Source organism: Cyclopterus lumpus, chromosome 9, assembly GCF_009769545.1.
Source record: "Cyclopterus lumpus isolate fCycLum1 chromosome 9, fCycLum1.pri, whole genome shotgun sequence".
Classification (NCBI taxonomy): Eukaryota; Metazoa; Chordata; class Actinopteri; order Perciformes; family Cyclopteridae; genus Cyclopterus; species Cyclopterus lumpus.
The window spans coordinates 7,317,611-7,332,300 of NC_046974.1; the positions used below are offsets into that span (position 1 = coordinate 7,317,611).

General features: G+C 42.5%; 1 protein-coding gene across 1 annotated transcript in view; it reads right to left on the reverse strand.

The window, feature by feature from the left end:
- Positions 1-397: 397 nt before the first annotated feature.
- The window catches only part of si:dkey-215k6.1 (transmembrane protein 132B), a 205,936-nt gene continuing 191,643 nt past the window's right edge, over positions 398-14,690 (reverse strand). Inside the window, exons 7-16 of the mRNA XM_034541835.1 lie at positions 12,380-12,585; positions 9,306-9,369; positions 8,951-9,082; positions 8,577-8,654; positions 6,430-6,492; positions 6,214-6,342; positions 2,900-3,028; positions 2,491-2,790; positions 1,804-2,078; positions 398-1,025 (exon numbers count right to left, since the gene is read on the reverse strand). Coding sequence (XP_034397726.1) covers positions 398-1,025; positions 1,804-2,078; positions 2,491-2,790; positions 2,900-3,028; positions 6,214-6,342; positions 6,430-6,492; positions 8,577-8,654; positions 8,951-9,082; positions 9,306-9,369; positions 12,380-12,585 — 2,004 coding nt within the window. The remainder of the gene's footprint in view (positions 1,026-1,803; positions 2,079-2,490; positions 2,791-2,899; positions 3,029-6,213; positions 6,343-6,429; positions 6,493-8,576; positions 8,655-8,950; positions 9,083-9,305; positions 9,370-12,379; positions 12,586-14,690) is intronic.

Here is a 14,690-nt window from a genome sequence, read left to right on the forward strand (position 1 = left end):
TATAAAAGATGTTCTTGCCATCCTCGTTTAAATGTGTAGTGGCTTGATTAGTTTGTCCAACAGCAGACCCTTACATTTCTGAATAGCACGATGGTTTACTGGTATTCTAAAAAATAAACATTCATAACCAATAGTGACTCTATTATGGATTTTTACACTAATATTTGCACAATTAATAATAAAAACAAACTCATTATGGTATTTATTGTTTGCTACCATTGCTTTCAGTGTGAGCGAGTGATGACAGTATGCTTTCCATAGCCTGTTCTCATATTCCTCCCCTTCTCCCTCCCTTCATCCATTGCAAAGGCATTACAGGTGAATTGTACTCATTGTCCATCCTCCCCCTCCTGTACTCATCCTCTGCCCCTCCATTTCTCAGTGTCTTTCCCATCAGTCACAGATTGTCTTGTAGCCTCTCCATGTAGGTTCTGATTTCAGACTGACCCAGGTCCATATCCTGGCACACCCACTTGATGTCATCCTCGCTCCCATTGGTCACCAGGACTGAAGAGTTGGCGTACGGGCCACCCCCGCCCGAATTATCATTGGGCAGAACGGTGGCAAAAGACGTGAACTGGACACGCTTGCGTTTGGCGGCCGCCACTGCGGCTGCAGCCGTGGCTCGGGGGGAATTATTAAGATGCTCTGCTTGGCCAGTGGCATTTTTGCCACCGGTAGTGATTGCCGACAGGCACTGATGCGGTTCTGGAACTGATCTGGGCAAGGTTTGTCCGTGCGCGATGCCCCGGTGTCCACCTGTGCCGCCACTCCCACGAATGGTGCCCATGCCCGGGCCCACGCCCATCACCAAGGTGTTACCGGCCCCGTTCAGCAGGTACTTGTTCTCCTCGTATGCTCCTTCATTCCGGTCAATGATGGTGGTGCACTCGTCTGGCAGCACGCCCTGGCATTGGTCAGAGTGGTCCGCTAAAAGGTCGGCCTCGTTCCCGAGCCACACCCAGTCATGGGCGTGGTTCATGTTGCCTCCTGCTTCCAGCACGGGGACCTGCTTGTGACGGTATCTGCAGATGAAGGATGATAATCAGCATACTATTTTGAACAAGTGCAATTTTAGGCTGTTGCTAAATTGTTCAATATTTACAACGGGCATCCCTTTATACAGAGAGGAGAAGAGCAAAAGACAAGCAAAGAGTAATTCATTAACAAACATGTGCCAATAAACCCTCCTATCTTACAACCAGGACAACGTGGAGGTCATTATTTAGGCTTATCAATTCATCTTATTGAATGTTTATTATGGTATGATGTATTTTGAAAATGTTGGCTCATTTACAACATTAATTCAGCACCTCCCTTCCTTCAGTGGACGGCGTAAACAGAGAATAGCTGGAAACTTCTAAATCAACATTTGTATGCCACACCACTGTTTTGTTTTTTTGCATATTAGGATAAACTAATATTATTAGTATTATATTATTTGTAGAATTAGATTCCAGTGGTGGTAGCAAAGGATAATTTACGACAATAACTCCAGAAGTCAAAATAATAAAAATGCTTGAAAAAAATGTAGTATATATATATATATATATATAAATATATATATATATATATATATATATATATATATATATATATATATATATATATACTAATATAGATTGTTCAATTCGGACCCATTGTCTATCAATTTCAGGTGCTTGGTGTCTCAGCCTTTCACATTCATATGGTGGTCCACACAGAGATTTCTCACTTGGTGATTGACACATTTCTCACACTTTTTCAATTTCCAGGGTTGATAATAGCAATTGAGTCCCCAATTATCACAATGTTTTTTTTTACCTGAAGGCAAAGCTGACACAGTTGATGAGGAAGACCAGTATTGCCAGACAGAACACACCCAACAGGGCGTACATTCCGATCTCCAGGTCCGACAGTCCTCTCGTGGTCTGGGTCAGCTCACTGTCCCCAGTGCCGGGCACCTCGACTTGTGCTGGGTAGCTACTGTAGTCCCCTGCTTGGCTGGGGCCTCCACCCCGGCTGCTGCTGCTGCCTCCACTGGCAGCTTTACCTCCTGAAGCCCGATGGGTCACTGTGCTCTTGGTCGTTGCGCTAATCTGAGTAATGGAAAAGTAACACATAGATATAACTCATTCATCATAGTTTCTTTATTCATGCTCGTGTTATTTTCTGGGTTAAAGATAGTTGACAACCTTTTCCATCGCTGTTTTGTATCTGGTGTTTTGTGATTGATGATTTTCATTAATACAAACATGATAGGAGTGACAAGAGGGACATACGATTGTGACATTTTTAATTGAATGTGTGTATTAATAATGTGCATCTAAAAGAAAATCATTTACTTTATAATCAAATATTGTGGAGTAAAAAGCTGAATATATGTATCACTGACAATAATCAATGGCAGTGTCAATGTCATTCTCTTTCCATTGAGCTACAAATGTATACAGTAATGTTCTTGCAAATTATTTAGTTAATAATAATCATCCATCCATTGTTCCCCCCCACCTTCCTCATGGCTCCTTCCTCTCGATCCACTGCTGCACTGTTAGACTTCCACTCTCCTCCATCCTTAGTTTGGTGCTCAGTGGTGCTGTTGTCCATCCCTCCTCCGTCGTCCTGTCCTCCTCTTCCCATCACACCCCTGTCTTCACTCTTTGCTCCAAACTTCACCATCACATTGCCAACTCCAGATGCCAGCACGCTCTTTCTTTTGGATTTCTGGCAGGTCTCAGAGATGATCATCTCTACACGAACCAGCGGCCCGTGTCCATCGGCCTCTGCCACGACAATAGGCCAGTGTTGCTCCTGATGAAAGAATAGAGACGATGTGAAGGTAAACTCATGCAGCACTTTGGACCATCATTCTGTCTGTCAGGAGAACTCTAGAGGCGTATTTTACACAGCTTTAAAGTACCTGAGATGTTATGGAGACGACGCTCTCGTCCAATGACACCACCGAGAGGAGGAAGTCCTTGGAGTCATAGACATCGAGTGGTGTCACTGAGCCGTCACTGTACTGGATCCACGCACTGATTGCTGCCTCCTGAAAGAGAACAACGTAAATATAACAAAGAAAAGTGCATAAACACAAAAATAAAACGTGAACACAGAACTGTCAATCTTCCTTTATTTAGCTATGATGAGCTATGATTAAAGGTCATATTTAAATCTGTGAATGGCTTTAACTTGTTTGTTTTTTTCAGTTTAGAAATGGGCAATTTTGTTAATGGACCTCTGAGAGGTATTTACATCAAAAAGACAAACAGACAAAGTTAGACCAAATTCACTAGCTGGTGAAGCATTTAGCAGCTAAGATCCAGATGTCTTTCTCTGTAGTTGGTGGAGGCCAAACCAGAGCTCAAAGGAGCATTAATATTCTCCATTCAACACTTTTGCCATAACCACTTTGTCAGGTGATTGTGTTTGCAGCTTGTTCCGGTGCCCCCAAGTGGCAAAACACAATGAAATAATGAATTTAAATTACAGGGTTGAGTTATAAGCACTACATAGAGCGTAGCTAAATAGCCTTAAGGATGTTTATATTAATTAGGTGAAAAGACAGAACCCTCCCTAATATTCTAACAATTTCAGCTTGCACCAACAGGCCTGTAACTCCTGCTTCACTCACACACTGTATCACATGGTCAACATTGATTACAACCTACGCAGACATTTCTGTTACTGTCGTTCACTAAGTCGTATCCTTTTTTGTCTATGCACACTGAAAACTGCACTTATGCTAACCAACTGTGTTCTGACTTTAAATAATGTCAGAGCTTATATGTCACATAACATGTCATAACGTAACCATTTATATTTTAGCAAATATAAATATGTGCTTAAAAAGGTGCAATGTGTAAGATCTGGACACGTGCTCCAAACAAAGAGGGGGCATAATTATTTCACCTTTAGTTCTGGGTCCACATAATCAAAAAAAACTCACAAAAAGAAAGAAAAGAAAAGCTACATTTGACCAAACTGCTGAAACTCTGCTGTCTTATAATCTTCAAGTGTAGCATTGGCCTTATTCTGTTTATTGTGCCACTGTGCGTATGTGTATGGTATGGTAAGGTTGTCTAATAGATTAACAAGAACATTATATCTTCATTTTGTTCTCCTCGCCACCGGGAGACTACTTCGCTGTGTGAGATGCATCTTCAGTTAGCGAAGCTGTAGCAACGCAAATTCAGCCAGACTCTTGGAGAAAAACACAAAGAGAGACACCTACACTCCCATCCATCCGCCCAAACTAACAAACAAACAAACAAACAATCACACAAAGACTTGACAATGCAGACATAGGATAATTGAAACCTAAGCACTGCTTTTTATGCACTGCGTGTTCCGTCTTTCTTGTATCTTTCTGCATCTCTTCAATTACAAGGAGGACAAATACTTGGAAGATGAAAATAAATGTTTTTTTTTTTTTTTTTTTGTCAACAGCCATCTTCCAGCAGCTGCTATTCCCTAAAATACAAACCGAGTTCAGCGTCTACTGATCCTGCCTCACTCATTTCCCTTGAAAAGCTTTTGCTTTCTTTAATCAGAAAACAGAAAAGATTGTGTAGGAAGAACAGAGAAAATAACCTCCGTACAAAAGTAATTAGCTCCAACGTGAGGATCGACACTTTCTCTCTCTCCTTCCATCTATTGTCATTTTTCCCTGCCTCCTCCATTTTCCTTACCCCTTTCCATCTAATTTAAACCATTTTTCAAAAACTTCTTTCCACCCTATTTTCTCTTCCTCACTTTCCCTCTCCACCGTTAATGGTGATTGATGTAGATAGAAACAGACAGATGGAAAAAAGAAACTAATGTTAGAATAAAGGGCAATATCTGATCTGTATTTTCATCGTAACGAGCGGCTTCTCATCCAATTAGCCCTTGGACAGAAATTATAATGTGCTGTATTTTTAATAGACGGGAAGGTGGGGAGTAGAGAAGAGGGTTTAGCTTGAGATAGGGGAATAAAATAACCCATGGCAATGTGAGTAGAGATTCAAGAATAGCTTGTAACTTAGTAGCAATATAGTATTCATGTGGACGTAAGTGAGCATGTTTGTTTAATAATATCTACAACATCTATATCATTTAATTTAGAATTAAAAACAAATTCTGTGGTGATTTCAATTCAGTATTGCCAGAAAATGAACTGCTTTTATTGATGGTTCAGCTATCAATAAAGAGTACTTTTGTACTGTAGCTAAACTGTGCTAAAGCCTGGAAGTTCCGCACTCCTAATTACAAACTGATTGTAGGAGCGATAGCCGCGATGTGTTGTGATGTGAGAACGGCTATTTAACCGCTATGATTACAACCTCGGGGGCATTGCTGTAGATATGGAAACAGCGTAGGATGTAGTCCATCAGTGTGTGTGTGTGTGTGTGTGAGTGTGAGTGTGTGAGTGTGATACAAACCTAAAGGCGGCGAGGTGTATCCGTATGCTACTCATGGGTCTGCATGTGCAAGTTACATTCTGAAAATCAGATTTTACAACCCTGGCAGATGGGATTTCTATCAGCGTTGGAGATACTGGGTGTTTCTCAAAAATGAAGGATGCCTCCTTGATAGTCGGGTCGTATAGAGGTCCTGACATTCAGAGAGCACACATGGGAACATGTTGTCTTGTGAATGTGTCGATGCCAGAAATGAATGTTTTTTTTAAAAGGAATGTCTTTTTTCTGTGTTTTGTATTCCTCCAAACAATATACACACATTCCAAATACGTAGACCTATTAAAAATAAATATAGAGAGATTTTCTTTTTTTGAAATTGGGGTATTTGCAAATGTACAAAACATTCAAAATGATATGCTCTCCTCAAAAACCATAAGACTCCAGACATTGAAGAACACAGCAATTCGACCCAGTGGATTGTAAAACAGACTTTTCTTAGCCGAGTCAACAATCACGATCTCTGGTTTGGTTTAAAATGAAGCCTTAATTCATAGGCTCTACCCAGAAACAGATTTCAGTGGCCTGCTGAAGTAAAAGAACTATACGTTTTTCCTACTTTGTCAAATAGGAGGATACGCACATACATCACTGGAAATCCTCTGAAGAAAGGACTCAAAATCAAAGCATCCTAGATATTGGATCGGTCCGTCGGGAGGATTCGAGGACGTAGCGCCCTTGGAATTAAAGCGGCTGAAGGATCCTTCCTTGATTTTGAGAAACACCCATTGTGATCCGTGTGTGAATGTGCTCGCGTACCCAAAGTACCGCCTACCTGTTTCGGTGTGTGTAGCAGGTCTGTGGCTGTGGTGGTCAGCTGTATAGCTTGGTAATTCCCAGGACTCGCTGTCATACTGAGGGACAGAGATGCAACCAGCTGGACTCCCAGGTCAGTGATGGTGACCTGGACAAACAAGAGGATATCATAACCCATGCCAGTAAAAGGGACCTACATCCCAAATACATGATATAATTCAAAATGTCTTTTTACCTTGTCATCCAACACAGTCACAGTCTTCTCTGCCAGGATGGAGTCAGACAGTGGGGACAGAACCTGCAACCAAAGAAAAACAGTTGTAACACGACACTTGTGAAATGAATCTGCGGAGGAGCCGAGTTCATCCAAATGATTTCCAGCAGCTTACATTTCCAGTCTGTCTGCAAAGCCTGTCCAGGAAAGAATCAGCTGCACAATCCAAGTAAATCACACCGCTGACTACCCGGTTGTTTGATAGGTGATGGAATGACGGCTTGGGTCTCAAAATGTCGCAAAAATGATGACAATGTGGAAGTATAGTAAATTGGGAAGTACATGTAAGGAAACAGTCTGAAAGACAGTTCTAGGAAGAGCTGCTTTAAAACGGCTTTTGTTGCCGTCTCAGCGATTGTTGCCTTAAGGTGACAGTGGAGTCTTTAACAGGAGTGACGGGAGCTGGTTAACAACCCAGTGCTCTGGGCCACGCAGACTGGCAGGATCTGTTTAAGTTGGGAAACACATCCACAGGAAAAGGACACAGACCTGTGAAAGTGGACGATTCCTTCGGACACTTAATGTAACACGAGGTAAGTAGTGGAATCACACACACACACACACACACACACACACACACACACACACACACACTGTTCCCGTCCGCCTCCCAGTGGTGCCCCCTGTGTGTCAGCATTGGCCTAAGACAACTCAGTATAGACAAAGTACAACGGCAAAACTAAAGACCTAAAAGGAACCGAGAGCGTGAGCGAGAGCCGGCGAGCGAGCTGGAGAGAAATAAATGGAGTAGGTGTCGGCTACCGGGCGACAATGACAAATGGAGGAGGACAGAAAGTGAGAGTGGGCAGAAAGAAGGAGCGCGAGAGAGAGATTGAGGTACAGATGGAGAGAGGGAGCAGAAGACAGACTGTGATAGAGATTAGGAGCCCCGAGCCGGAGTGTGCTACTCCGCCTGGCGACAGGAGGACAGGCAGATCTGATTGGTGTACAAAGAAAATCTCTCAGTGAACGTGTCGGGGCGTCAAACTCAATCCCACCCTCAGCTAGCTAACAAAATGCATTGATTGACAGCTGTGGGATTGCCCTTCGAGACAGGCAGAGAATAAGAGGGCGAGAAAGAGAGACTGAGCGGGAGAAGGGGGAGAGAAGAAGAGGCGAGACTCGGGGGAGGGGGGAGCTGGGGGGGTAAAATTGAAATGTCAAACTATCAAATGACGGCTGTCGACTGTGGCATCTAAATGGGAATGCTGGGTAAATTCTCTCTCCTGGCTCCCAAAAACAGCACAGCTGTCTGTATGCGTGCATCTCTGTGTGTGTGTGTGTGTGTGTGTGTGTGTGTGTGTGTGTGTGTGTGCGTGCATGCAGCAGTCCCCAGTCGAACGGATGCAAAGTCACAGACTCAGCTGTTCCCCCCAAAAAAATCGAAATCCCCAAGATACACTCATCAGAGCAATCACACACATGGAAGCACTTAGAAGGAAATTTGATCATTTGAAAATAAATATAGTTATATTGTACCATAAAAAGATGGAGATGTAACATCATAGAATATAACACAACCCGTGTTGACCGTGTATGGTGGTTTTGCCTCAACGCTGCGATATACCAGTATCCCAGTAAGCCACAGGACTGTCCTCCACGGTCACATTAAGTGACAATAGGCCGCCTTATTGGGATTCAGCAAGTGCACAAGTGTGTTCCCTGTGTGTGAGTGTCAGTGTGCGTCTGTGTGTAGTGCTGAACATCACACTGAGATGTTAGTGCCCAACCCGACAGTTAATTGTGGGTAATTGTGTGAGGGGCTAGCAGTCGGGGCCGACAGTAACTGCGAGAGAGGAAGAGGAGAGGAAGAAAGAGGGGACGATGTTTACACCACTGGAGTGCTTATGGCTGCAATGGGAGTTGCCAAATCACGCTGCACTTCACATATTCAAATATTCAGACTTGTCTGACTTGTTGTTCAGGAAGAAATTAATTTATGGTCAACGTTGAGTGTTTTCTTAATCCTGAAAAGGCAATTCAAATGGATGCTTTATTGTTGAATCAAAGTAACACACTTTAAAAACTGTGTGAGGATTTCTAAAAGGTTTTTTTTGAATGGGTTACAAATAATGAAAACTCAAATGAGAGTAGAGTAGGGTACATACCTGTATCGTAGTAATTCCCAGGTCCCGGCCAATCAAGATCCGTCCATCTATCAATCTGGCAACGCGAGGATCTTCTACCTGCGGAGCACCGAAAACAGCTGTCGCTGTCACTGTCTGCCGGCACCACGACTCATCAATCAATTTGTTTATTACTGATGTTGAGAATATGTGTGTGTGTATCCTGGATGAGTTTACCCATGACTTGTTTGAACTATCAGTCAATGTAGTCAAACATCAGTGCAAAGAGTTCAAAGAAAAGTTCACATATTTTTTAAATAATCATGTCATTTCATGACAGAAATGTTGAACTATTCCTTCAGGGAATATGTGGTTGTATGTGTTTTCTATACATGTGATTATGTGTGTACGCCTACCTTTAGCTGGTCCAAGACCAAATGAGTGATGTCCGCTTGCCAGTCCGCACCCAGCATGTAGACCATCTCCCCTCCGGGGTCAGAGGGCTCTGCGACAAAATGTGTGAGGACCCTCACCAAGGCGTACTGGTACTGAAGGGTTAAGAGAAAGGTTAGGACTCTGATGCTTATTGACTACACAACAGGCAGCTTGTGCATTAACCAACAGAAACAAAAAGTCCTAAACCGACTGAAGCAAAGCACAAAGTCACACGTCAGTCTCAGTAAGTGGAGGGAGGGTTCTTGGAGGTCTATCAGGGAAAAGGATTAAAGAACTCTCCTTAAAAGTGTGTTATGAAAACCAATCAAATAATACCTGTAGGGTACAGCCTTTCCCCTTCCTCTCATCATCCTCATCATCTTCACTGTCCCTGGTAGGTCTGGGAGGAAAAGAGATAAATGAGAGAGAGAGAGAGAGAGAGAGAGAGAAGGAGACGGAGAGGGTGAGATTATCTGGTAATTAAATGCCATTTTAATACTCGATGCTCAGCTCCGGGTAATCAACTGTATAATCTCTGCTCCAGGTTACACTCTCTGTCAAAGAAAAGGACACTTCGGTTTTTAATCCTGCTGTAACACGTTTTAAAGTACTTCCGTTGTACAATGTGCATTTATTGCAATGCCTGGGTGAACACATTCTTTCAGATGTAACTGGCCTTGTGCTTTATTCTTTTGGTAATACTGTCCGCAGGTGAGTTTTTCTTAAACAGTATCTACACCATCCTACAACCTTGTTACCTCTCTTTCCCCTGTGAATGCCGTCCCAGTTCCCCTCAACAAGTATACACAATAAATACAATGTGTCACGCACTCGATGTTGGTGTAAAAGAGCAGAAGTCTTTGCTGTTCCATTTAGTGCTTTTGACTTTCTGTAGTCCAACAGGGATCAATTATTGGGCTCAATTATTGGGCATTTCATCTGTATGTGTCTGATTATCTCTACCCGATGCAGATGACACTCCGCTCTATATTTCCTGATAATATAAGCGTTGTCCATTTTCCACTGAATACTTTCAACCTGTAGATGACAGACAACTGGATTCAGTTGCACAGAGGAAACAATTAAATTCTGGTTTTGTTTTAGCCTGTACTTAATCTCAAGACTTTAGCGTTAGGGTTAGGATTCCTTGTATCTTTTAGAATGTAGTTGTTGTTTCAACATTGTTTCATTCCTCTGAAAAGCTGCTCTCTACAAATACATTTTCTCTGGTCCTTGTTGGGGGCAGCCTGTTCTCACTCCTGAGGGGTCAAATACGACAGCTTGGTCAGTGGCCTATGATTTAAACTATGATGCTCCATTCGGCCGCACTGCGGGAATAAAGGAGGAACTAAGGTGACGTAGTACAAACAGCAACAAAGTGGATTTAGGTAGTGAGATCTGGCGGGATGTAGAAGTGAATAAACAGACCAGGGGACCGCTGTTCAAGTCCCACGTGGAACCAAAAGTCAACAAAGTAAGTTAGTTAAGTGATGTAACATACTTAACTTATGTCACATATTTAAAAACTGCCACTATACTGGAAATATCTTTCCTGTGGGATGAGCAGGTAGCATTTTTATTTTCTTCATCACAGACTAGCGTTATATTGGTTTAATTATTTGGCCACTCAAAAGTTGTCCAGCATCAATAGGATGACTTTGATAACTGCCCGAATGAGGCTTGAAATGACCACACACACACACACACACACACACACACACACACACACACACAACCAAGAGAAAAACACACGCACACCATAAGCAATGGGGTTATGATAACATAAGTGCATATTTCAGCTGTGTGTGTGTGTGCTTCAGGTTAGTAAGGGTATGCTGTTATTACAATCTGAGCCTTAAAAACTAGTTTTTTGAATTTGAGTTCAGGAAACTAAGTTGGAGGCTGTGTATTTAAATGTGGACGTCCCTTCTCCATACTGAAGTGAGAGGTGCTTAGATGATATAAATCATTGAGGTATATGTGCTCAGCTAAACCCAAATGTAGCCCAAAGAAGTGTTGTCACATGCTTGATGTTCGTACTGCAACACCATAACTCCGTCCTCGGAGGAAATACACACATTTAGATGTCTTTCAGTTGAAAGATCTGATTAAACGATACAGACTCTGTGAGACAGAGGAGTGGAAGTAACAGAAAGAAAGAAAGAAAGGGTATAGAAAAGGTATATTTAAGGGCTCAAAAGATGAAAAAAAATGAATATATACTCCTGCTAAGGCTCTGTAATCTTCTAAATGTTGTATTGTATTAATACAAATTGAAATACACCGAGAGACAACCACTACTTACAGTTATAATGGGTATATGCTGCAGTGTCGGTTTATAGTCTGGTCTACATTCCTTCTATATATTTTCATGCCTTCACCCTCCTTCCTTCAAACACACACACACACACACACATACACACACACACACACACACACACACACACACACACTACACTACTGCACACACCAACATTCCGTAACTGATCCGCCCTCTTGCATTGTCTCTGTTTTGAGTGTGTGCGCATGCGTGTGTGTGTTTGTGTGCGTGTGTGTGTTTGTGTGCATGTGTGCGTGTGTTTGTGCGCATGTATGTGCGTGTGTGTGTGTGCGTGTGTTGACTGAATGCCTCATTCAGTGGCAATGATGCTAAAGCCACAATGGGTGTCATCAGTAAAGCCAGGCAGGCCTTGACCCCATTGGAAATTATAGACCGGCTGGGAACGATATGTGCTCTCACTTTTTCCATTCAATAAGCATTATATCACACACACGCACGCAAGCATGCACGTACCAACGCACACAAAGGACACACACATTCACAGTAACCCATTGCCTCGATTTATTCTTTCTTTTCTCCCTCAGCTGCAAAAGAAAGTGTCCGCTCTTGTGTGGGTTTAGATCAGTCACTAGTGTACGTGTAGCAACCGGCTGGTTCATGCCAAAGGAAAGTGCATGTGATACAAAAGAATACATTTACTATTTAATAATTAAAAATCACTTAATTAATATGGCCTACTAGAGCAATTAGCAGCAAATATGTTACCATATTGATCAATATAATAGGATTGCAGATATATTAGCACAGGTGTATATGTCAGCTGATAATTAACAACATATATATGTATATGAATATACATATATATGTATATATACAGATATATATATGTATGAGATCACTTTGAAACAGTGTCACCCTTTTAGTTTGTCCACCAGAAGGCATGGACAAGTTTATTTATCAACTGTAAAATCACTTAAACGTGTTTGAAGAACACTTGAAGAGAGACATTGGTCTGAATCGCCAGCGATGAGTTTTTTCCACGTGAAGATGGAGAAGGCACCAGATGAAAATGCAAACTAGCTTATGTTTTCCCTCAAAATGTTCCCTCGAGGTCACGCAGGTATTTCACCTCTTGTTGGAGACGATCGGTACCCTCCAGCCTTTGACCTGGCTCAGCTCCGTATCCGACACGTCTATCTGCAGAGGGAGCTTGGGCACCCAGACGGTGAGCTGCAGCTGAGCAGAAAGGTGCAGGTACGTGAAGTCGACTGCCAACGACTGCCGACCGCGCATTTCTTTGCCGTTCACCAACACCTGGTCACAGTTTGGGGAAACCTGAACAGAGGACGAGAACAAAAAAGAGGAGAGTCGGGTTTGAGTTTGGGCACATTATCCATGCAGAGTCTGACATTTATCACTGACCTCGCACACACTTAACCCGGGAGATTTGAGCAGAAACAGATGCAGCCCCTGTTGTGGATTCCTGAAGCAAAGCCTGGAGCGAGTATTCATTAGAACATTCGCGCTCTTGCAGCCAGTAAGATTGCGTACACTTTTATTCCTCCTGTGAAGCACTTTGGAACACAATATTGCAAAGTGCCCTAGAAAGAAAGGTTAATAACATGCTTCTGTAGCTTCTCGCTGCCACGTCGGTGGCATTTGGGGTTTTGTGCATAGGAAGCTCCCATGTCACCTCCACCAATCTGGAGGAATGTAATGTGCACCGTTCTAAAACTAGTAAATCACATTCATTTGAAGACATTAGTATAATTTCTTTGAACACATGAAACCACCCACGAGAGTATTGCCAACCTTTGCCCTGCATTTTAAACTGTGTGCCAATGGATCTGAGGGATCTGTTCTTAAATTTGAAGAGACTGGAGGGCAAAAAAAAGGAAAATGATAAAAGAAATTCAATCTTACACTGATATAAGTTAGAGACTATCAGTCATCTTAATTACGGTCTCATTGTTTACAGTAATGCATATGAAGTCACATCTAGATTTCGCAGTAACACATTCTGTTACATTAAATCGTGGATGGATTATGAAACTGGCCGACCAGGCTGAGCTCCAGGGACCCAAAGAGTCAGGGGCCCCCCTTTGCCATTCACTTGCAAAATGTCACTTGAAGAGATGCAAAATGGCCGCGCTGAAACACAAAATGACTACAAAGAGACACAGATGGCTCCACAAAACGACAAAAGAACGACCTCAAAAAAACACAAATGAACCAAAAATGACAAAAGAATGACCTCAAAGAAACACAATATGACTACAGAAACACAAAAAAAACACACACACACACACACAATGTATTCAAACGAACACAAACAACAAAAAAAGACAGAAAAATGACATCCAAGAGATGGAAAATGGAAAAGTAAAAGTCTGTGTGTCTTGGTCCTGTGGAGTAGAGATGGTGGGGCCCTCAGCATGTCTGTGTCTAATTGTCTCAATAATCTGCCCGTGGTTTAACACGAGTCAGTCACAGCTCAGCAGTGTGTCTGCAGTGCCTGTATCTAAGGGCATCTACTCAATGTTAAACCATGGCACTGTAAATTATCGTTATTATCGTGACCACTCAGATTTATCTGGCGACCCCGAGGAGGGTCCCGACACACTGGACTACAATACCTATTGTAATATATGAAGCAGTTGAAACACGCTCTAGCTTGAACAACTGTAGTTACTGAAGCACCAGTATGGGGTTTTCCATAATTATGGAAAAGCAGATTAAAATTCAGTTGATAGTGAAGGGACAAAACATGCATGTGGATTATTATGGTCGTGTTTCAGAACAGTGGACAGCACTCTGACGAGCAGAACGACGGAGCAGCACGGATCTTAGTCCGTTTCGTTTCCTCCCTCCTTGCTTGTCTGACTGCACGACTGATGGAGATGACGTGGATTCATGAAGAAAGGGAACTTTAACTTTAGGCTTATTGTCATTTTTGCTAACGTTGTCGCGGGAGCTGATTTTGTATATATTGTGTCTAGAAAAAAAGAGACTTTCACTGATTCAATGCTCTTCATATTCAAGCTACGCATTACATATTAAATCATACCAATAGCTGCAAAACTGTGTTGGGTATATTGTCATTGTGTGCCTCATTTTTCTCCGATTTTATTCTATTTTATTTCCACGGCCGTTCATCCATTCCCGGCATGTATTTAACTTCTCCTCCCTCTCTTTCTCACACTTATGTTCCCTTTTAGGATCCCTTTCATCTCGCCGCGGTACACTTACTGGCCCCGCCCCTTTCCGATTTCACTCTCAGCCTTTCATTTAACATGAACTCCTTTTGTCTGTCTGTCTGTCATTGTCTGTCTGTCTGTCACTGTCTGTCTGTCTCTCACTGTCTGTCTGTCTGTCTGTCACTGTCTGTCTGTCTCGCACTGTCTGTCTGTCTCGCACTGTCTGTCTGTCTGTCTGTCTGT